This window comes from Phoxinus phoxinus (genome assembly GCF_949152265.1).
Source record: "Phoxinus phoxinus genome assembly, chromosome: 5".
Taxonomy (NCBI): domain Eukaryota; kingdom Metazoa; phylum Chordata; class Actinopteri; order Cypriniformes; family Leuciscidae; genus Phoxinus; species Phoxinus phoxinus.
In genome coordinates this window covers 2,688,220-2,713,458 of record NC_136880.1, presented here as the reverse complement: position 1 = coordinate 2,713,458, position 25,239 = coordinate 2,688,220, and the positions used below count along the sequence as shown (strand labels likewise).

At 40.4% G+C, this 25,239-nt stretch overlaps 1 protein-coding gene across 1 annotated transcript in view; it reads right to left on the bottom strand.

Annotated features, from left to right (window-relative positions):
- Positions 1-8,133: 8,133 nt before the first annotated feature.
- The window catches only part of LOC306998033 (NACHT, LRR and PYD domains-containing protein 12-like), a 39,040-nt gene continuing 21,934 nt past the window's right edge, over positions 8,134-25,239 (bottom strand). The window contains exons 11-17 of the mRNA XM_079611764.1: positions 24,229-24,402; positions 23,655-23,828; positions 20,691-20,864; positions 19,576-19,749; positions 13,490-13,663; positions 10,846-11,007; positions 8,134-10,013 (exon numbers count right to left, since the gene is read on the bottom strand). Coding sequence (XP_079467890.1) covers positions 9,881-10,013; positions 10,846-11,007; positions 13,490-13,663; positions 19,576-19,749; positions 20,691-20,864; positions 23,655-23,828; positions 24,229-24,402 — 1,165 coding nt within the window. The 3' untranslated portion in view covers positions 8,134-9,880. The remainder of the gene's footprint in view (positions 10,014-10,845; positions 11,008-13,489; positions 13,664-19,575; positions 19,750-20,690; positions 20,865-23,654; positions 23,829-24,228; positions 24,403-25,239) is intronic.

Below are 25,239 nucleotides of genomic sequence, written 5' to 3'. Positions count from 1 at the left end.
GTGCCCCCCCACTCTAGAGCCTTGCCCCCCTTACTTTGACAATCAAAAAACAGTGAACTAAACAATTATATTTACCAAAAGTGAAAATTTTTTTTTTTTTTTAAATGTATTATTATCAGAAACCAACATGGCGGCGCCCATCGTGCATACAGCTCAACTAACGCGATCGTTATAAAGGTGTTCAAACAACAATACACTTCCACTTGCATGTATTTGACAATCGGAATATCAGATATTTCGTGCCATATTCTGAATAAAAAAGGAAAAATTACATAAAAGCAGTTTAAGCAGATCATCATTCATTCAGCGCTGTTGCTGCTGCGGTGTGTCACGTGACAAGCAATGACGCGTCACCATGGAAACCATAAAGTGACACATTCTAAATAACGGTCGCCTTGAAAAACTCACGCTGGGGGTCAGCCAGATTATTTTAAATTTACGTGTGAAAGGATTATATGTTGTATGCGCAGCCGCAGCGGAGACATAATTTAAGAGCGCGAGTCCCCCCCTCAAGAACCCCCCCACCACACCACAATATAGTTCCCACGTCCCTGCTCATGTCTAAACTTTCACAGCTGCGTTAACTAGTGACATCGCTAGCTATGACTGACTCCGGTGGCCAACTAACGTTACTATTACTAATTATAAATTAATACAACTAGAAACAAATGTTCAGAGTATTAATTACTCCTGAAGTGTAACAAACCCGCATAGACAAGCTTCATAGCTCAGAATCTAACAAGTGTGTGTGTGTGTGTGTGTGTGTGTGTGTGTGTGTGTGTGTCAGTGTCACCACTGATGCTTGGTTAACGTTAGCGTTGCCTTAGTGCGAACGATTGTTTTCTCTGCGTTTACTTAGATCTGCAGATCTTGCACCCATCCATTTGTGAACTGCAGGTGAGCCTCCAGTGTCTTGAAGTGTTTTAATTGATCGGAGGTGTAAGCGCTCACTCCACAGACCAGGTAGGAGAAAATATCAGGGAAACTGAGGCTTGCTAAACTTTCATAATAGTTCATATAGGAATCGATTCCGCCTATATACTCTTTTTTTTTAAAGTAGCGTTGTTTGGCTTCATTATTGTCAGTATACGGTATAGTATAGCCAACTTTTTTTGTTTGTCACGGTCCATACTCTTTCTCGCTATTACCTTATTCCAAACTTGACCTCTAAAATGGCCGCCGCTACCCACAATGCACCATTCCATAACGTCTACGCCCGAGCTCTATACTGTAATTGAATAAAATTAGCTGGCAGATAAAAAATTTGCTGCTAGATAACAACAACTTGCTTTGCAGTTTTTTTTTCTGGTTTCACCTCACTCCAGTCTAAATTTAATTATTTTTTGTTTTGTGTAGATGTTTCTACACATTATATTCACGAGTTCACATCTACATAAAATGAATAAAGGTTATGCGTATTTGGCGTGCTGTCCAGGGGGAAGACTCCGAGCTCTGAGTTTGGCCCGACCCCAGAGTACTCCCCCCGGTTGTGGTAAGAGCAGATGGAACTAGAAGTGAGGAGATGGGGTGGAGGAGGGATGCTGATAAACAACCATATGCTTTTTAATGCCATTTAAGGCCTTAATTTTCACAAAATCCATTTAATGACTTTTAATGCTTTTTAATGCCCCCCGGAAACCCTGGTAATTAAGGCAACAGTTTTTTTAATAGCAGTAGAATCAACTGTTTTAGTTTGTGTTCGTTGTCAAACTCAAAACATATTTTATTTTTAATTATTAAAAGAATTCCATTATTTTATATGAAAAAGTTAATAATTGTATTTTATTGAGAAAATATTTTAGTTTGTCTTGTATATTTATTTGATTAGATCAGATAACATTTTAATCTGTCATATGGTCATGTTACAATGTGCCTCTCACATGTTATAATGTACATGGGGCATGTTGTCACATTTCACTTCCATTCTTTCGGCTATATCAAGAAAAAAGTATACACTGTATTAATAAAACAAAACCACATATTTGTACTAGACATGTGGGAAATTAATGTGGGAAAAAATAAATGCTCTGAACCCTAAGTAGATTTACACAAACTGAGAATGTCAAAAGCGTTAGGTTGTGCCGCTCTCCCTTATGTCACATCACGTGACTCGGGAGGTGAACTAATCAACTTTATTCATGAGCCATATAAAAGTTTATTAAAAAAACAATGAACAAATCATTATTGATCGACCCATCACTACTGGCCATAGCAGAGTCTTAAGTAAAGATGAAATATAACATGTTGTTAGTTGAATGTTAATGTTAATGTAGCCTGGTGATGCGTTGAACACACTGTTCTGATGACGCAAGAGTTGCAACTATGGCAGCTGAGAAGGCCATTCTTTGTGTTCTTTTTGAAAAATGTTCGGAGCCTGATATAAATATAAATATATATAAATATGTGTTTAATACTACAAAATATGCCCGATGTTACAGTTACTACACTTGCCGCACAGAGCAAAAGAGAACATCCCAATCGAGTGAAGGGATTTGTGGAAACTGTGGTTCCTAATTATTGTGATACAACATTTGTCTCGCATTTTAGGATGAAAAGACAAACGTCTTCTAATATCCTCAGTTGTTGCGTATACCGAGCTGCATCGAACACATTTGTAAATTACTTTCCTTGAACCCATTGTGCGAGTTCACTTTAATACCGCGTGCTTTATATACATGTTGCTGCTGATTGGACTGCAGTTCTGACACACCCACCAAACAAGAGAAAACGTATCTCAAACCCCGGTGCACACCGGTGCACGCCGTTTCCAGGAAACATGACGTTCAACCCGGAAACCGTAGCAAAACGTTGCGCACCGTTTTGAACTTGAACGTGCCCCTGGTTCTACCAGACTCTCGAACATTTCATTTGTACAGAGAGTCTGGCCTCTCTCCATTGACAAGCGTTAACTTCCTTGAAGGCGGTCCTCTGTTGAAGTTTAAAACTATTGGATCTGCATTGAAAATTAAACGAGATTTTTAATTGCGTCCAGGGCACTGGAGAGACCCGCAACCTCAGTGATGTTGTACTCTTCGGAGCGGCATTTAGGGCACTGTGTAGATGTTGCCTCCCATTGATTGACGCACAGCTTGCACCCCACAATGCTCCTGCAGCATGATGTCAAAACTGGGTTTTCCATAATTCCTGGAAGAAAGTAAAATATACAGAGTAAAACATGAGCAATAGACACCAAAAGAGCTCACCACAGTTTAATCGCAGTTAGAAAGTAGAAAACAGTACTAGATTTTAGAAAACCCTCTCTTTTACAAACCAGCCATACATTGATGTATCATCTTGTAAATTTGAGTTCTGTCAATGGTTCCCATACACCTGGAATTAACATGCATTTGTGATATCACAATCAGATAGCAATTGACCACATTTTACATGGCCAAACGTTTTACGGCAACTGTTTTGGATGCCTGAAAACCGGTTTGAATGTACACATTTTTGAAAACAGTCTCTGTAAACAAAAACATGAAACTCTGAAAATAGCATCATGCACATTCATGTTCAGTCTAAAGGGTTTCATCACCATCTAATGGCCTGGCAGCAGAAACAGCATTTTTAGTCGTTTTTGCAGATCGTTTTGACAATGGTGTCATCTGTGCGCGGAAGAAAACTTCAGTTTTAAGCATATCATTGTTGTGTAAACTTAACTTAAAAGATCAGTTAAATACACCCAATACATCAATCCAATTACAATCAATGTAATTGAAGCAAATGTTAGGAGGTTGTCGGGGGTAGATTTAGATCAGATTGGAGAAGCATTCGAATGCAGGGTGTAAAGACACAAAATGCACATCAATGCCAAGATGAACCCCAATGGGATATTAAGGATCCACCAAATTGTGCATTGCAAGTTATTAGATAAGAATTATAATATTGTGCAGATGTACTGAGAAACTTTATATAAAAGACAAAGGCTGGTGTGCGGAGACCAATTTGCATACCAGTGCAAATCGAACGAGAAAAAGTTTCCTTTAGGGCTGTCCCAAGTGTTCTTGGCATAGCTCGCTCTGCACTGGAGACAATGTTCTGTATTTGCTGGGTCACAGCCTCCATGTGAGGCCTCCAATAATTCTACTATTTGGAGTTTTAGGTCTTGCAGTGCAGAGGTGTCCACATATTAGGAGGGCATAATTTTTTTTTTTTAAATGAATCACATTTACTTGAGAAAGTTAAAAGTGTCATCAAATGTGCAATCAAATGTGCAATTGTATGAAACATGGTTTACAAAAGGCAAAACTACCGATACCACAGAAGTAATAAATGTATTCCTCATTATTTAAGTGTTCTTGTTTAACCCCAATTTAGTAAATTATGATTCCGGTTGTTGGGATTACTTGCATGCAGGTAGGGTGGGCAAAAATAATTTCAGAAAAAAAACATGATTCACGATAATTTTTCATGTTGGTTTTATGATTTTTCAAGGGATTGAGCAGTATAGCAAAACCAATAGGCCCTATGCACCGCTGCACTACTTCCTGAACTTGTGCAGGCTCCTTTGTTTCCTGTCTGCCAGGATTGGCCAAACTGATTAAATCCAGGTGTGTCTGACCAACAACAATAATCAGACACACCTGGATTAATCAGTTTGGCCAATCCTGGCAGACAGGAAACAAAGGAGCCTGCACAAGTTCAGGAAGTAGTGCAGCGGTGCATAGGGCCTATTTCCCCTTTTTCTCCACTTTTTGGTTGAACCATCCCTTTAAGGTCAAGCAGCAGCACGTTTACTGCTTCCACTTTAAGACTCGCACATGTGGTGGTTACAAAAATATATAAAGGAAAAGAGAAAATAAAACTAATAATAATTAGTGTCATCAGAATATGTTGTTGTCATTGAAAAATAAACTGAGGCCCCGTTTACACGATGGGAAAACGCAGATATTTCTCTGCGTTTTGGCCTGTCATTTACACGAAAACGCCGTTTTTATCCCAGAAAACGATCATTTCTAAAAACTCCGGCCAAAGTGGAGATTTCTGAAAACGCCGGTTATATGTTGTCGTGTCAACTGGGAGAAACGGAGTTTTAGGTTCTCTCTTGTCGATTCTGAGGATTCTGATTGGCTTGCATGGCTTTATCCTTCTCCCTACACTGTCGCCCATACGTTTAGCATAGTTATAAAGGCACTCGACGCCGTATTTATGCGGGTTGTGTGCACGATGTTATTATTGAAAACGGAGGGGGAGAAATATTCGTTTCTCTAAATACCCGGCTATGTGTAAATGTGGCCTGAATGTCATTAATGCATAGTGTATGATATTGGATGATGGCGATTGGTATTCCTTGCCTAGCATGGATGATCGATCATTTGATTATTTTTGCCTTGGGACTTTCACCTGCTGGGGGAGGGGGTGCGCTGCTCAGACAATACAGAGACTCAGAAGATATTGCAGCAGCTCCGTGTCCTGTGTCTTTTATTGACTCTATATCTCCCCTAACCAGGTATGATATTAGTAAATTGTAGCAGAAATACACTTTATATAAGTCAGGGCTGTGAAAAATGGCAAGTGTCATTGTTTGAAGTGTATTCATTGTAATATAAATATATGTCTATAAGTTCGGTTCAAGTTGACCGCGTGTGTATCACTATAAGCGGGCATAGAAATGTGAAAACGGAGTGAATTAATACCATATTGGTGTTTTTGAGAACTAATTTAACAGTTAAGTTACAGGTGACAGTGCTTAAAGAAAAGGAATCTGTTGGTTCATAAGAAAAAATGTAATATGTGTTCATGCTAATAGTGTGTAAAGAGATAATTAGTTTGGCTGACATGCTATAATTCCTAAACTGATTTAAGAAGTTTAAAAGAGTTGAAGAGATATGGTACACGGCACATATGTTTAAAATGTAGAGTATCATATGTGAATATTGTATGTAATATACAGTACGGAGTATTATTAATGTGCTTTGTAATTCAAGTTTCTATTGAAATTATTTGTTTAATTGGTGAGAACAGTACCTGTTGAGAAGCTGTATGTGAGTAAATGTATATTTTTTTCTGTATAGTGTTTTTCTCTAAAGAGATATGTTGTTATACGTTTGATTGACATATGAGAATGCAGAAATGTTTGCATTAATGTGAGACAATACAGAGACTCAGAAGATATTGCAGCAGCTCCGTGTCCTGTGTCTTTTATTGACTCTATATCTCCCCTAACCAGGCGGTCAGGGTGCTACACACACATCTAACATCAGACCGTTTACTTGCACTTTAGACAGAACCAACGGTGTGTGTATTTGGCAGTATTAGATGTGAAAGGGAAGTCCAATAATCAACAGTGTTGCCCCTTCCCAGTATTTTACTGTAGAAAAACCTGGTAAGGTCTAACAGTGAAAAAACAACAACATTTACACGCATTTCAAAGAGTAAAATAATACATCTAATCATTCTGATAGCTTTCATAACATAGTTGAGAATCTTTATACAAAGTTTGGTTTAAAAAATAAATCCTGAAATAATTGAAATGGTGTTAAAGAAAAAAAAAAAGTTATTTTTCAATTTTTTTCTTATGCTCTTAACAAATGTAATGACACAATTTTTTTTTAGTATTTTTTTTAAATCACAACTTTCCCCCGGTAGTCAGAATTATATAGTAGTTTGATGTTGTACTGACTTGAAAATCTGTAAAATTAATTCTCACAGTAATTTTTATTTTATGTGATTACAATACAGATCGCTACAATCCACGATACATATTGTTGTATTTTTTAATTGTGATAGTGTGACATACAGGCTTGGGAGGGTTACTTTAAAAATGTATTCCGTTACAGTTATTTTACTTCCTAAAAAAAGTATTCAGTAACGTAATCCAAGTACCACAATATGAAAGTAATGTAATCTGATTACTTTTGGATTACTTCAAGGTCAAATATTAATAAATAAAAGTTAGAATTTCACAGCCCTGAATATATATTAATGTAAAGGATATACAGACATGTAGTGGCTACAGTATGGTATTACAGATTATTTTGTTTTATTTTTACATATAGGCTGCAAGGAAAAAATAAAAACATTTAAAATTCTACACACAATCTACATTAGTTTACTTAAAAATAGGCCTACATGTTGACTAAAGTCGTGATCTTTCTTAATTTGCCTGACTGAACTTGGGCGTTGGCAGTGGGAGTTCCCCTGTGTTACCTAGACAGCGAACATCCCATTAAGTGAGAAGTGATTAAGAAAGGACATTTTGGGTACAAAAAAAATTAATAAAAAAAATACTCTCCTAACTTCTACAGATTCTAGCATCTATGAATTGAAAGCGTTTTTACCCGCGGGAAGCATCGTTTCTAGAAGCAGTGATTCATTCTGCGCGTCCGAGGAGATTGTAGACAGCTGTTATTAGCGCATGCGAGTCATTACTGACAACAGGACCATGAACTACTGCAGGGGTCGGCAAGTAACTTTGGCCGCGGGCCAATATTTTTTTTATCCAGTAGATGGCGGGCCAGCTACATGGAATAGGCCTATTCGCTACGGTGAAATCACAAAATATAATGCACACAAACGTGTCCCTACTAGGCTACTTGATATACAACCATAATCGATGAGCATAATCGGTTTTGATGAAGAAGAAAAAAAAGAAAAAGAAAAACTATACAAATGCAGATTAGAACCCAGAACCTTTTACACACTTGACGAAAGTTCTACCACTGGACGATTTAAGCACACGAGAAAATGCCGCGGATACATCTCATTAACGATAAATTAAACCCCATGTACTATTTCAATCGATTGTTGGACATGTTATTGTACATATATCTGATTTAGCATAGTGCAATGGACTGTACCAATACAGTCCAACTTTTGAACTTTATTCCTTTTTTTAATTATTATTTATTCGGGACACACATAGGCTAACGTTACACACCTAGGTTTAAGGAGGTCTGCGCGGGACTGTTTTTTTCCGTCCCGCTCCCACAAGGTTCTATTCAGCAACCGCTTAAAATACAGTATGTGTTCACCTGCTTTAAAAATTTAGATCTCGTTTTCAGAATCTCAAAAACAAGTCGTTTTTCATTTTTTTTTTTTTTTTTGGTATTAATTTGGGGGGAAAAAACGATTGAACGAATGATACATGGCAGTGATGCGCGGGTCAATGTATAAACAACTCGCACCCGACCGACGTTTTCAACTAACCCGCCCGCAACTCGGACCGCAAACAAAAGAAAGAAAATATTGTACCCGACCCGCTTCCTGGCCCGCATATTGGGCCATAGACGTAGGAACTAGGGGTGCGCATTTTTCTGAATGCTGTGTTTTGTAATAAAGGCTTGATTTATTCATTTATTTCGTTTCATTTTCTTAACAATTAAGATGCTGCATGTGTTTATCCAGTCTAATCGAAGTGTGCGTCTCTCCTCTGAATTTCCCAACAAAAATTCCCCCCGACCCCTCTCAGCAAATACATAAAACTGACATTACTGAGCTATATGCGTTTAAAAGTAGCCTATTAAATTGGCACAATGGCATTGCTCAGTTCAACGTTTTGGGAAATCGGGCATTTTGTCCCCCGTCAGCTCTTATTCACTGAAATAAAACACTTTTATTTTTAGACCCAGGAGAGAATACAATGCTGAATAAAGTCTTATTTTTGGACCAAAAAGTTTTTCAGGAGGCGGGAACCGGCGAACATTCAACACTTTTAATAACAAAATAAAACGTACAAAAACAAAAGTATAAGGCAGCAGCCCCTCGCGGACGACTGCTGGCCACACACAACAGAAACACAACACAAGTCCAGGCCTGTTCCTCTCTCCATCTCCACTGTCGTCGCTCCTCCTTTATGCTTCCGCTCCTCCGTGAGAGATTCGAGACCGGTGCGCCTCACATGTGTCGCTCATTATCAATCACGCCACCGGCCTCGCCGTCCTCACACGACCCTCGACCTCGTCCTGCTCACCACAGCAATGTAACCGGGACATATTTGCCATGTCATGTGTGGGACACTTTAGGTTCACATTCAGATTCACAGTGATTACTGTCCCTCATCTTTGCCAAAACTGACCCAGATATGTGTTAAAGATAACTGGGCCACATTTGCTGCAACATATGTGGGCCATATTCAGTTTACACCCAGATTAGTCATTGTCGATTGTGCCACATTTCTGCCATAGGCGGCCCACATTTGGTTTGTGATATTAGGGCCATATTCATGATTTATCATATGGGCCTTTAGGCTCATATTCAGATTACACATTGCCATGAGCGCCGCATCTTTGCCATAAGAAGGCCTGCAGTGCCGCATCATTGCCTGCCGTGGCCCACATCCGTCTGCTGTCTGAGGAGCGAGTGAAAGACACACAAATGCTGTTAACTGGTAAACATGTTTAGTCGGTCTGTAGAGGAGAAGAGACTCTACAGAACAAAGACAATACACTGTAGATCTGTGCATCAGACACACATAACTAACTTCATATACAATAAAACAATACCAATAAACATATTCTGTGTTAGAGAGATAATGTAAATGTTTAAAAGTTACATGTAAACTTTATATCTTTGAAACATTTATGTGCAATACTTGACAATCACATTTATGATTAGAAAATTTTTAATAATTATGGATGAGTTCAACCCAAACATTATTATATTTGCAGGCCTGATAGTGGAGATTTCTGCGGACACTCATCTGAGCTTCTTCCTCTGTTCGCCTTTAATTACAACTAAACCATCATTTGGCTGAATAATAAACCAACATTAATCTTTCAATATCACATGTTTCTAATACGCATGCTAACACACATGCTGCTTTATTGAACTGTGAAGTCTGAGTCTCTTCCTCCTGTATGAAACACATTAATCACACAGTTATTTCTCCTCATAGACAGCAGTGACTCTTCTGTGGATCTCCTGATGGTTTCTGCTCCTCTCATCTCCGTTTCACAGATTTAAACCATGATGCAAACAATCCTCTGACGTTTGGTGATCGATCTTCATCTACTCTGACGTTTGGTGATCGATCTTCATCTGCTCTGACGTTTGGTGATCGATCTGCATCTACTCTGTAAAGTAGAACAGAAGAGAAAACAATCAGTGTTCAGTGGAACAAAGAGTAAATTATTATATTTCAATTACTGTTTTTTTTTTGTAAGAATAAGTTAAATTGAATTCCTGTAATCAGATTAATTACCGACTTTACATGATCCTGCATATATATTTGTGTTTTTAAATATAATAAATTTAAAACCTGAATAATGTTCACGTGTGTACGTGTGTGTGTGTGTGTGTGTGTGTGTGTGTGTGTGTGTGTGTGTGTGTCGGTGCGACTCCTATTGAGTCTCTGTAAAGGAGAAACTAATGAGTGTATGGTGTATGGAATAAACCACAGGGAGCAAATACTAATGTTACTTTGAGTTAAACACACACCTTTAGTTAAAGCCGCTTGTCCTCTAGTTTAAACATGTCTGTCGGCTCTTAGTAAATCACTGCGAGTAAAGTAAGTGTAGAGGAGTGTGACGTGTGGCTCGTCCCAGTAAAAACACACTGGAGACAGAGACATTTCTCCTGTGAGCTGAAGCTGGACCTGCACTGAGTTTAGCAGGAGTGCAGCGCTTTCCTACAATCTGACCAAGTCTGTTTTCACACTGAAATGATTCACTTCTACTGACACAGTTCATAAAGCAGGTGTTGATGTGTAAAGCTGTGACCGTGAGCTTCTGTTCTCTTTCCTCCTGTGTGTTCAACATTTCAATAACTTCACATTGTGTTCTCACACAAACCCTTTGTTGCAATAAAGCTTAATGATAATTTCCTTTCACGAATGTTTGAAAGGTGTGTTCACATATCAGAGGTAAATGAAGATGTCTTTAATATCTCAGAGTGATGTTTCCTCACCTCAGGACACAGTTTGAGTCTCGTAGCTCGTCTCTGAGCCGCTGCTGTGAGTCTCCTATCTTATTGTAACTCAGCTCAAGCTCTTTTAAAAACTGCAGTGCTTTTGAGTCAGTCAAAGACTGAGTTAAAGAAGAAACATCTGTGATGCCACAGCCATATAGACTAGAAAGACACAAACAGAGGAAGAGAGATTATCTTACAAACAAATCATGAATGTGAAGAATTTTACACAGATATAATGTGAACTCAGACTCACTGTGAGATATTGAGAATAAAGTGTTTTAGTTTAAAAATAACAACAGGGGTGATAGTAGAAACAAATCCTGAGCCTGAACTTTTTTTCCCTGGGAGGTAAGCGGCCCCTAAGCCGAGATATATGCCCTGATCAACATAATTGTCAAGCGGGATCCAGGGGTGTGCTCCCCTGGGAGAACATTTAGATAAATGGTCCCTTAAATGATTTTGATATTAAAATCATTTTTTATAAATATGTTTAATTAGGGATGCACCGATACCACTTTTTGCAGAACGAGTCCGATACTTTCCTTTTTGGTTCTCGCCGATACCGTAACCGATCCCTGCATTTTCACTACATTTGTCATTTTTAAATGTATTAGTAGATAAACCAAAATAATATAAATCATATTAGTTGGCTTAATTTGTTCATCAATTATATATTTTTTTCAGTTATTTTCAATCTTAATTAAGCCTGCTAAAATGCATTGTATGAGCTTCTGTTACTTTTCCTCTTCATTCTATTGCTCTATGATATTTTATCTTTCATTTAATAGTACAGCACATATTTAGAGCAGCTCCAGAAGGGCTCAGTGCTGAGGATTGGGTCAGTGGTACACATTTAGACACCAGTGAAATACCAATTATTTCATCCAATTTTGATACTACAACAAAAACTACCAGCCTAATTAATGTGAATTGAATACATCATTAAAGACAAGTCAGCAGTCAGTAACAAAATACGAACAAATAATCGAATTTCAAATAATTACAATAGAACAAAGGCAGGCTAAAAATGAATTAAACAGTGTTTTTAGATTTTTTTGGGCAGATCTAACAGGTAGGCTACAGACATTTTAATAAAGTAATCAAATGTGAAAAAAATTGCATATTCATTACTGTATAAATTATATATAGATGTATATTTTTGTAAAGTTGAAAAGGGTAGCCTAGTTAGTCAAGAGCAGCGAGTAATTTATTTGACCTTTGTTTATTAACATTAAGATTTATTAAACTGCGGCCCCTTTAAGACGAACGCACGGACCCCATTTGAACATGGCTACGTTCACTTGAGATAACCGACTTTGTTTACTAGGATACTCACCAAGACGGGCGTTTTTACATAATTTTGAGTGAATTCGTCCGTACAAGTGCAAGACGTGAAAGACAATTTAATTCAGTATTTGAGCGCTGAGACACTGGTTTGCGCGGCGCGCGATTTTGATGTTTGCGTTCATGGAACCAAACGTCCAGTAATAATGTAGGGAACCACTCGTTATACATAAATCAGGTAATACATAAATCAGTAATTTTTTACTTTACTTAAGTTACATATACGATTTAGTTTTCATCCATATAACACGCGCTGAGTGTCAGCAATCAAGAGCATTCAACAGAATTGTGCGCGCGGGTTCTCTCTCTCTCTCTCTCTCTCTCTCTCTCTCGTCAGTTAACGTTAATAATAATCTACATGGCTCGTTGTGATGTCTGTGGGATGAGCTCGACCCTCTCGCGCGTCTGCTCCGCTGCGCGCTTAATCCACTGCACGGTTTTCTCTTGTCAGCTCGCGCACCACAGCTCTCTGTTACTACACACGCTGCATGGTAGTAGGCCTATCGGTTGTTGCTCGGTATCGATGCATCCCTGTTTTTAATAATTCAAGCACTTTTCAAGTACCTCTTTAAAAATATGTCTGTTTTCAAGGTTTTACAGGACTTACATTAAAAAAAGTCAAATTCAAGTACTTCAAGCACCTTTAACAGACCCTTGCACTCCATGACTTTGGCTACGTTTAGCGCTGCCAGTGTGGGAAAGACAAACACAAAACAAATTTGCACGTGGAGTGACTGCTGAATTAATCTGATTGGCCAAAATCAGCCCCTACCCTATTACTGATTGGCTGAAGTAGGCTTACTGGTGTGGTTTAGTGAAAGCGCCTCTCAGATCTTTGGAATTGTCAGATCACGCGAACCTGATTTATTTTATTTTTTTCGCAGACACGTGACGCCGGAGCGCTATCAGGCCTGTAACAATAGTTCAGATCTATGATGATCATCTTATTGAAGAGCTACAGCAGCATTTAGTGTCCAATAGTCTGTTCTGAAACCCAGTCACACTAGTTCTGTGCGCTGGAAGACACGGTTTATTCTCTTTCATTTTAACTATTTATTTGACGTCTCTCTTCTTTATTCTCTGTTGAAAAGACAGATTTCTGCATGTACACGATCAGTACATTGTATCAAATGCTGGAAATTAAACCATTACTATCTAGATAAAAACACATAAAATGTGAGCAATAGGGAAACTCCAGAAAGTGCACTGCTGTAAACAATGAAACATAAGCCCTGCTGTCTTCAGATAAATAAACTTCAGTCACACTGTAATTGCTGTACAGTATAATGACACTAACTGTAGTTTCTCCAGCTTGAGTTGTGGGTTCATCAGTAGATCACTGAGGTTTTTCACTCCAGAGTCTCCTAGTTTATTCCAGCTCAGGTCCAGATCTCTCAGGTGTGACGGGTTTGAGTTCAGAGCTGAAGTCACATCAGAACAACCTTCATCTGTCATATCACAGCAGCTTAACCTACATTAGCAGAGAGAGAAGAAAATAACACAGAAGAAAAAAAAACAGTTTATTCTGTAACGTCACTTCATCTTCATCAGCAAATAAAGCAGACAGAGGAAGACAGATCTTCATCTTTATTTCACCAGATCTCAAAATACTACGGTGAAAATGTGTGCAGAAATATAATGTGAACTCAGACTCACTGAGAGATATTGAGAATAAAATGTGTTAGTTTAAGGAGAGACACGGCAGGCAAAAACATCGGGTTTTTTTCACTGGTCAATTTTGAGATTTTGGGATATTTGTCTTCAATAACATGTCTTCTTTCAGACTTGTGGTGGAAAAAAGTCAGAAATACACATTTATGTCTTTATTTTACTGCACTTTGTCTGTTTGTGTGTGTAGATTTCTCATAAATTCAACAAAAGTTGGTGTTATAAATCATCCGCTGCTCCGCGATCTCTGTCTGCTCCTGTCATCACACTGTCACGATCCACACTCAATGAGACAAGGGAGAAGATCCAAATGCAGTTTAGTATTTATTTGAGGGAAATCCGTACTCACAAACAGTCCAGGCAGGGGTCAAAACCATAAGGACAATCCAAACATAAAACAAGAACAGAACAAGAAACCAGGACTCGGAAATGGCGTGATAATGGACAAGGACTCCGTGACACATACTAAAACAGACAGGGTATAAATACACAGGGAATAGACAATGATAATGGGGAAATGGCTGAGTGCAATGATCAGTGATAAGGAACCAGCTGAGTGCAATGAGAAGACAAGGATCGTGGGAAATGTAGTTCAATAGTGTGATGGACACCGTGGGGAAGGAGGACATCTAGTGGTGACCCAAGGAACATAAACCAGACACTGTGACATAACCCTCCCTCTACGGAGCGGCTACCAGACGCTCCAAGACCCACAAAAAACAAACAACACAAGAGTCCAGGCGGGAGGTGGAATGGTGGAGGATCAGGGGGAGGGATGGAGGGCCAGGACCATGAAGGGGAACAGGAACAGGGGATGATAATTTAACCGGCGGCCGTGGCGAAGCAGACAGTCCATCGGGCGGCCAGGGCGGAGACGACAGTCCATCTGGCGGCCAGGGCGGAGACGACAGTCCATCTGGCGGCCAGGGCGGAGACGACAGTCCATCTGGCGGCCAGGGCGGAGACGACAGTCCATCTGGCGGCCAGGGCGGAGAAGACCCCTCGGGCGGCCACGGCGGAGACGACCACTCAGGCGGCCATGGCGGTGAAGACCAAGGCAGAACAGAGACAGACCCTGGCTCAGGAACTGGAACAGACACCACCGGCTCAGGAACTGCAACAGACACCACCGGCTCAGGAACTGCAACAGACACCACCGGCTCAGGAACTGCCACAGACACCACCGGCTCAGGCACAGGAACAGACACCACCGGCTCAGGCACAGGAACAGACACCACCGGCACAGGAACAGACACCACCGGCTCAGGCACAGGAACAGACACCACCGGCTCCGGAACTGCAACAGACACCACCGGCTCAGGCTCGGCGGGCGTGACGTGAAGCTCAGGCTCGGCGGGCGTGACGTGATGCTGGATCGGGACTGGCAGGGCGAGCAGCTCGGGCGGGGCCGGCAGGGCGAGCAGCTCGGGCGGGGCCGGCAGGGCGAGCAGCTCGGGCGGGGCCGGCAGGGCGAGCAGCTCGGGCGGGGCCGGCAGGGCGAGCAGCTCGGGCGGGGCTGGCAGAGCAGCATGCCTAACCGGCACGTCAGGGATGGCAGTCACCTCTGGGATGGTCTCTGGATTAGGAACCACCGGACGGTCCGTTGAAGAGGCCCTTCTCCTTCTCCTCCTCCGTCTCCGGACCACCGGAATCGGAACCACAAGACCCGACTCAGGAACAGATGACACTGGCTCCGGCTCTGGAACAGCAGACACTGGCTCCGGCTCTGGAACAGCAGACACTGGCTCCGGCTCTGGAACAGCAGACACTGGCTCCGGCTCTGGAACAGCAGACACTGGCTCCGGCTCTGGAACAGCAGACACTGGCTCCGGCTCTGGAACAGCAGACACTGGCTCCGGCTCTGGAACAGCAGACACTGGCTCCGGCTCTGGAACAGCAGACACTGGCTCCGGCTCTGGAACAGCAGACACTGGCTCCGACTCAGGAACAGCAGACACTGGCTCCGGCTCTGGAACAGCAGACACTGGCTCCGGCTCTGGAACAGCAGACACTGGCTCCGGCTCTGGAACAGCAGACACTGGCTCCGGCTCTGGAACAGCAGACACTGGCTCCGGCTCTGGAACAGCAGACACTGGCTCCGGCTCTGGAACAGCAGACACTGGCTCCGGCTCTGGAACAGCAGACACTGGCTCCGGCTCTGGAACAGCAGACACTGGCTCCGGCTCTGGAACAGCAGACACTGGCTCCGGCTCTGGAACAGCAGACACTGGCTCCGGCTCTGGAACAGCAGACACCGGCTCCGGCTCTGGAACAGCAGACACCGGCTCCGGCTCTCGAACAGCAGACACTGGCATGTCCAGGATCCGAGCCAGACGCTCTAAATAATCCATCATAGCCTTGGCGGCCCCACAAATGGGCATCTCTAGACCAGTCTCAAGCTGAGCAGATGGGACGTGAACAGTCTCTGACTGGGCAGACGGGACGTGAGCAGTGTCTGACTGGGCAGACGGGACGTGAACAGTCTCTGACTGGGCAGACGGGACGTGAACAGTCTCTGACTGGGCAGACGTGACGTGAACGGTCTCTGACTGGGCAGACGTGACGTGAACAGTCTCTGACTGGGCAGACGTGACGTGAACAGTCTCTGACTGGGCAGACGGGACGTGAACAAACTCTGGCTGGGCAGACGGGACGTGAACAGTCTCTGGATGGGCGGACGTACGTCTTCCCCTTCTCCGCCCGCGATGGCGAGATGGTGGCTCTAATCCGTCCCTCACCAGTCCAGGGACGAAGGGGGGCCAAGGTGGAGGGTGGTGTTGGCCTTGTTCTCGACCACCTCCTCCTCCTCTGTGACCTCCCCGGGTCCCACGAAAAATGACCAGACGGGTCCCCTCAAAACAATCCCTCCTCTCCCGCTCGATGGCTGGGGAAGAGAAGCTGAAACTCATACTGCTGGATCTAGGTGTGACGGAGTCCTTCTGTCACGATCCACACTCAATGAGACAAGGGAGAAGATCCAAATGCAGTTTAGTATTTATTTGAGGGAAATCCGTACTCACAAACAGTCCAGGCAGGGGTCAAAACCATAAGGACAATCCAAACATAAAACAAGAACAGAACAAGAAACCAGGACTCGGAAATGGCGTGATAATGGACAAGGACTCCGTGACACATACTAAAACAGACAGGGTATAAATACACAGGGAATAGACAATGATAATGGGGAAATGGCTGAGTGCAATGATCAGTGATAAGGAACCAGCTGAGTGCAATGAGAAGACAAGGATCGTGGGAAATGTAGTTCAATAGTGTGATGGACACCGTGGGGAAGGAGGACATCTAGTGGTGACCCAAGGAACATAAACCAGACACTGTGACACACACACACCGTTAGAAAGCTCTCTCTCTCCTGTACAATGCTGTCGGGTCCAAATATGGTCATTTCCTTTTTATCAGCAACCAATCGTGAAAGTAAAAGGGGGGATTTAACTCTAAATGCGCAATCTCATTGGCTGATGCAATCTTTAAAGGGGCGGTATAATGCCCTTTTCACAAGATGTAAAATAAGTCTCTGATGTCCCCAGAGTGTGTGTGTGTGTGTGAAGTTTTAGCTCAAATACCCCACAGATATTTTTATATAGCATGTTAAAGTTGTCACTTTTTGAAGGTGAGCAGAAATACGTAGTTTAGTGTCTGTTCCTTTAATGCAAATGAGCTGCACAGGGGGCGGAGCTTCAACAGCTTGTGTCCTTTTACCTCACAAACACACACAAACACACACACACACACACTGGAAATTTCAAAAACTTTTAGTTCATGTTCAACCCGGAGTCAGACAATGATGGAGAGACTCAAGAAGAAGTGACATCATGTAGAAGCAACAGGACATTTCTGATTGGTTAGTTGATGAATTTATGCAGCTGATGTGGAGTTAACTATCTTCTAGTCATTGATTAGCATATTCTGTCATGATAATCTATAAATCGTGTTCAGGGGGTGGGGTTATGTAAATTTTAGGGTTGGTGATGTCACTAACCCGGGAGGAATGTCGTGTATTTCCTACCAGCCGTTTGTTGTCGTCCTTTTCTTTAAAAGCAAATATCTTCCTTTGCTTTGAACTTTGAGCGTTGTAACTTTGCAGATGTTGTTTATGATCAAACAGCAACATTACACACTAACTAAAGCAGGGCTGCCAACTTTTGAGTTTAGCTTGGATATGGGGGGGGGGGGGGGGTGATGATGGGGTATGTGGGAAAAAAAACTTGCATCACAATAAGTTGTGATTGTCAAAACATTTGGTAACTTATTTTTATTAAGTTTACTGACAACATGTTACAATGTTTAGCTGCATGGTTACAATTACTGGCAAGTTACTGTATTTATTATTGCTTGACATCTTGATTCAATATCGATTCATTTTTATAATTATTAGTTACAGTAGAAACATGTTAAAAAATAAATCACTAATGCTGTAAACAGAGAGCCCTAGGCTATTTTTATTAAAGGTTAAAAATAACAACTTAAATGAAATATAATGCGTTCTTTATTATAATAACAACTTTATAATATTTTAATGATATAAGTAAAAATATAATATGTAGCCTAATATAGTGGACATATTTAACAAAACTCTATAGCTAATTTTTCCAGCCTATAAATGGTCATTAAATTGCTTTCCTGATGTAAATGTAACTTATGTGACATTGTTCTAGCCGACCTGTTTTATTGACTTCTTACCGCGGTTGAAAAACACTGATTGATCCGATATACATTTCGGTAAGTTCGGGTTTATTTACTAATAGTAAAGAAGAGCAGAGCCGAGAAGAGTTAGAGATGATCGGTTCACGTGCCGCTTGAACTGAGGCGCTACAGAGATCTGTCACGTCACAAGCGCCAAAACGGTATTTATTGTTTGAGTTGTGTAATAAAATTGACAGAATCTGAGAGCTGATCATTTATTTTATATCAAAAGTAACGCCTGCTCTGTCTTGTCTGTCGTTGTCAGTGTCCTCTTTGCTTCGCGATTTTTTTCTGCGTGAGAAAATGGATGTGTTGCGTGAGAGCGTGTGGAAAGGGCCAATTGCGTGAGTTTCAGGCTCAATGCGTGAGAGTTGCCAGCCCTGACTAAAGTTAGAAAAGTGAAATCATAATCAACCACCCCTTTAAAGCCTGTTTTCTCAAAATGACTTTTCTCTCATTCTCCAAGTCTGAAATCTCCACTTCAGTCGCACCGATATACACCAAACCTTCCAGTCTTGTGCCTAGTTATATTACGAAGACATTTACAGAGGGATTTGTAAATATATCATTCCTTGCTTGATTTATATAACATTTTATTCCAAAAAACGTGGCGAAAATAAATTTTTTAAGGCTATTCACAGTATATTCTGATTTACAGGATAACAAAAGTAGATATCCATAAATCCCTCTGTAATTTTCCCCCATCTAATATGTGAACACAATAAAAAAAGAAATTTGAACCTGGCTTTATTCAATACTCAGATATTTTTTTTAATATATATATGCAAATTAGCACATATTTAATTAGACAATGCCTAATTTGCATATTTAAACATTAAATTACAGAAAACTTGTAATACATTTTTTCCTCATCTTAATGTAGGCAATCAACTGGGAAAGTTTCATGGTGATATCTGCTAGTTACACATTTGACCCTATTCACCTGTAGTGTCTCGCCTTAAACTGTTGAAGTGATTTTAAGCATTTTGATTCTTGTATGTGAACGTGACTGACCTCAATCTCTCCAGTTTACAGTGTGAATCCTTCAGTACGGCACATAAGTGCTTCACTCCAGAGTCTCCTAGTTTATTCCAGCTCAGGTCCAGATCTCTCAGGTGTGACGGGTTTGATCTCAGAGCTGAAGTTAGGATGAGACTCTGTTCCTCTGTAATACTGCATCTATAAAGACTGAAGACAGAGAAATAACAATAGTTCACATCTATGATGATCATCTTATTGAAGAGCTACAGCAGCATTTAGTGACCAATAGTCTGTTCTGAAACCCAGTCACACTAGTTCTGTGCGCTGGAAGACACGGTTTCTTCTCTTCCATTTTAACTATTTATTTGACGTCTCTCTTCTTTATTCTCTGTTGAAAAGGCAGATTTCTGCATGTACACAATCAGTACATTGTATCAAATGCTGGAAATTAAACCATAACTATCTAGATAAAAAACACATAAAATGTGAGCAATAGGGAAACCCCAGAAAGTGCACTGCTGTAAACAATGAAACATAAGCCCTGCTGTCTTCAGATAAATAAACTTCAGTCACACTGTAATTGCTGTACAGTGAAGGATAACAAATTTATTAAATGTCTAATTTAGTTTTTCCACTGCAATAGTATATAAACTGATAAAGTTTAGTAGACTGATTTCAGATGAATATTGAGATTCCTGCAATGCCAGCAAGAGATTCCTGCCAGACCGGTTTTCTCCATTGTAAGTTAAATGAACAGAATCACTGAGACTCTCACCTTTTGTTTTCCTAATGGCCTTTGGAGCCCAAATGGCTCTTGGAGCCCCTGGCCCAGTCGTTGATTAGTCCGGCTGATTGGATTAGCATTAGCTCTGAATCACTGTTATGCTGATGAGATCAGGAAATCTCTGTAAGAGATGTGACTCAGGTAGGCTACATTTACATGCTTTGTTTAGAATCTCCACCTCTATGTAATCCCTCCCCCTGGGAATGTATATAACTACAATGCAATACTGTATTAGAGTTAGACTGATTTTGGAACCCGCAGCCGTGTTCAAAAAATAACAACTTCTGAACGCGATCCCAACTGTCTCACTGGTCCTTGCTTCGAAGAAAGAAAAACTTTACAACAACAGTATAATGACACTAACTGTAGTTTCTCCAGCTTGAGTTGTGGGTTCATCAGTAGATCACTGAGGTTTTTCACTCCAGAGTCTCCTAGTTTATTCCAGCTCAGGTCCAGATCTCTCAGGTGTGACGGGTTTGAGTTCAGAGCTGAAGTCACATCAGAACAACCTTCATCTGTCATATAACAGCATCTTAACCTACATTAGCAGAGAGAGAAGAAAATAAGACAGGAGAAAAGAAAACTGTTTATTCTGTAACGTCACATCATCTTCATCAGCAAATAAAGCAGACAGAGGAAGAGAGATCTTCATCTTTATTTCACCAGATCTCAAAATACTACGGTGAAAATGTGTGCAGAAATATAATGTGAACTCAGACTCACTGAGAGATATTGAGAATAAAGTGTGTTAGTTTAAGGAGAGACACGGCAGGCAAAAACATCGGGTTTTTTCACTGGTCAATTTTGAGATTTTGGGATATTTGTCTTCAATAACATGTCTTCTTTCAGACTTGTGGTGGAAAAAAGTCAGAAATACACATTTAGGTCTTTATTTTACTGCACTTTGTCTGTTTGCGTGTGTAGATTTCTCATAAATTCAACAAAAGTTGGTGTTATAAATCATCCGCTGCTCCGCGATCTCTGTCTGCTCCTGTCATCACACACACCGTTAGAAAGCTCTCTCTCTCCTGTACAATGCTGTCGGGTCCAAATATGGTCATTTCCTGTTTATCAGCAACCAATCGTGAAAGTTAAAGGGGGATTTAACTCTAAATGTGCAATCTCATTGGCTGATGCAATCTTTAAAGGGGCGGTATAATGCCCTTTTCACAAGATGTAAAATAAGTCTCTGATGTCCCCAGAGTGTGTGTGTGAAGTTTTAGCTCAAATACCCCACAGATATTTTTATATAGCATGTTAAAGTTGTCACTTTTTGAAGTTGAGCAGAAATACGTAGTTTAGTGTCTGTTCCTTTAATGCAAATGAGCTGCACAGGGGGCGGAGCTTCAACAGCTTTTGTCCTTTTACCTCACACACACACACACACACACTGGAAATTTCAAAAACTTTTAGTTCATGTTCAACCCGAAGAAGAAGTGACATCATGTAGAAGCAACAGGACATTTCTGAATGGTTAGTTGATGAATTTATGCAGCTGATGTGGAGTTAACTATCTTCTAGTCATTGATTAGCATATTCTGTCATGATAATCTATAAATTGTGTTCAGGGGGCGGGGTTATGTAAATTTTAGGGTTGGTGATGTCACTAACCCGGGAGGAATGTCGTGTAGTTCCTACCAGCCGTTTGTTGTCGTCCTTTTCTTTAAAAGCAAATATCTTACTTTGGTTTGAACTTTGAGCGTTGTAACTTTGCAGATGTTGTTTATGATCAAACAGCAACATTACACACTAACTAAAGCAGGGCTGCCAACTTTTGAGTTTAGCTTGGAGTGAGATGGGGGGGGGGGGGGTGATGATGGGGTATGTGGAAAAAACCTTGCATCACAATAAGTTGTGATTGTCAAAACATTTGGTAACTTATTTTTATTAAGTTTACTGACAACATGTTACAATGTTTAGCTGCATGGTTACAATTACTGGCAAGTTACTGTATTTATTATTGCTTGACATCTTGATTCAATATCGATTCATTTTTATAATTATTAGTTACAGTAGAAACATGTTAAAAAATAAATCACTAATGCTGTAAACAGAGAGCCCTAGGCTATTTTTTATTAAAGGTTAAAAATAACAAAAATGAAATATAATGCGTTCTTTATTATAATAACAACTTTATAATATTTTAATGATATAAGTAACAATATAATATGTAGCCTAATATAGTGGACATATTTAACAAAACTCTATAGCTAATTTTTCCAGCCTATAAATGGTCATTAAATTGCTTTCCTGATGTAAATGTAACTTATGTGACATTGTTCTAGCCGACCTGTTTTATTGACTTCTTACCGCGGTTGAAAAACACTGGTTGATCCGATATACATTTCGGTAAGTTCGGGTTTATTTACTAATAGTAAAGAAGAGCAGAGCCGAGAAGAGTTAGAGATGATCGGTTCACGTGCCGCTTGAACTGAGGCGCTACAGAGATCTGTCACGTCACAAGCGCCAAAACGGTATTTATTGTTTGAATTGCGTAATAAAATTGACAGAATCTGAGAGCTGATCATTTATTTTATATCAAAAGTAACCCCTGCTCTGTCTTGTCTGTCGTTGTCAGTGTCCTCTTTGCTTCGCGATTTTTTTCTGCGTGAGAAAATGGATGTGTTGCGTGAGAGCGTGTGAAAAGGGCCAATTGCGTGAGTTTCAGGCTCAATGCGTGAGAGTTGGCAGCCCTGACTAAAGCTAGAAAAGTGAAATCATAATCAACCACCCCTTTAAAGCCCGTTTTCTCAAAATGACTTTTCTCTCATTCTGCAAGTCTGAAATCTCCACTTCAGTCGCACCGATATACACCAAACCTTCCAGTCTTGTGCCTAGTTATATTATGAAGACATTTACTGAGGTATTTGTAAATATATTATTTCTTGCCTGATTTATATAACATTTTATTCCAAAAAACGTGGCGAAAATCTATTTTTTAAGGCTATTCACAGTATAATTCTGATTTACAGGATAACAAAAGTAGATATCCATAAATCCCTCTGTAATTTTTCCCCATCTAATATGTGAACACAATAAAAAAAGAATTTTGAACCTGGCTTTATTCAATACTCGGATCATTTTTAAAAAAAATATATGCAAATTAGCACATATTTAATTAGACAATGCCTAATTTGCATATTTAAACATTAAATTACAGAAAACTTGTAATACATTTTTTCCTCATCTTAATGTAAGCAATCAACTGGGAAATTTTCATGGTGATATCTGCTAGTTACACATTTGACCCTATTCACCTGTAGTGTCTCGCCTTAAACTGTTGAAGTGATTTTAAGCATTTTGATTCTTGTATGTGAACGTGACTGACCTCAATCTCTCCAGTTTACAGTGTGGATCCTTCAGTACGGCACATAAGTGCTTCACTCCAGAGTCTCCTAGTGTATTCTCACTCAGGTCCAGATCTCTCAGGTGTGACGGGTTTGATCTCAGAGCTGAAGTCAGGATGAGACTCTGTTTCTCTGTAATACTGCATCTATACAGACTGAAGACAGAGAAATAACAATAGTTCACATCTATGATGATCATCTTATTGAAGAGCTACAGCAGCATTTAGTGACCAATAGTCTGTTCTGAAACCCAGTCACACTAGTTCTGTGTGCTGGAAGACACGGTTTCTTCTCTTCCATTTTAACTATTTATTTGACGTCTCTCTTCTTTATTCTCTGTTGAAAAGGCAGATTTCTGCATGTACACAATCAGTACATTGTATCAAATGCTGGAAATTAAACCATTACTATCTAGATAAAAAAACACATAAAATGTGAGCAATAGGGAAACTCCAGAAAGTGCACTGCTGTAAACAATGAAACATAAGCCCTGCTGTCTTCAGATAAATAAACTTCAGTCACACTGTAATTGCTGTACAGTATAATGACACTAACTGTAGTTTCTCCAGCTTGAGTTGTGGGTTCATCAGTAGATCACTGAGATTTTTCACTCCAGAGTCTCCTAGTGTATTCCCGCTCAGGTCCAGATCTCTCAGGTGTGACGGGTTTGATCTCAGAGCTGAAGTCAGGATGAGACTCTGTTTCTCTGTAATACTGCAATAACTCAGACTAATGACAGAAAGAGAAAATAAAATGAATCAGATTTATGATGATCAGCTAGCGTGTTTAGCTTCATCCAGCAGACTTTTGCTGACAAATAAACAGGGATATCCAGATGCAGGTAACACAGAGAAAGACTACACACTGTTCATTTAAATATACTACTTTATGTTCGTTTACACATTCATTTCATATAATTTTTAAAGGGTCAATTTTTTGAGATGTGAACATATGTACAGGCTGCACATCACTGAAAATATTAAAAGCACTTATAAGTTTGACCAAATAAGTGGAAATGGGTTATTTTTGTGTTTTTCTGAGCAATACACATAAAAACAGCCCTCATAATATTCACAAATAAATCAGTTTTTATGAATGAATGGCTTGCTCTAGTCTCAGCCTCAGACGTCACGCCCACGGAACGCTGGCTAAACGTCTGATGCATATGGTACACTTAACTGGAAACACTTCAGGAATGTCGAAGTCGTCATATGATTGGTTGAATTTTATCGTATTTCCTGGCGGCGCGAGTGTCACGTTTATTTTCGGTCCGCCGGGAAACAAAGCGCAGACGTGTGATTGCGGAAGAAAAACTGTTGTTTACATGAGTGACAATGAGCATTTATCAAGATCAGCTAAACGTAGGATTCTCAAAAGTACGTAAGTCCAGGAGTTTTGTTTGAGGCACTTAGTGGAGACTTGTTGCACGCCGGTCTGTTGTTGTGGGGATATTTCCACGCCCCGAAACGCGACGCTGAACGAAACGAACTGTAATTGGTTGTTTGACATGTCGGTCAAACTGCCTTATGGGCGGGCCTTGGCCAAAGAAAGCTGCTATGAATTCAG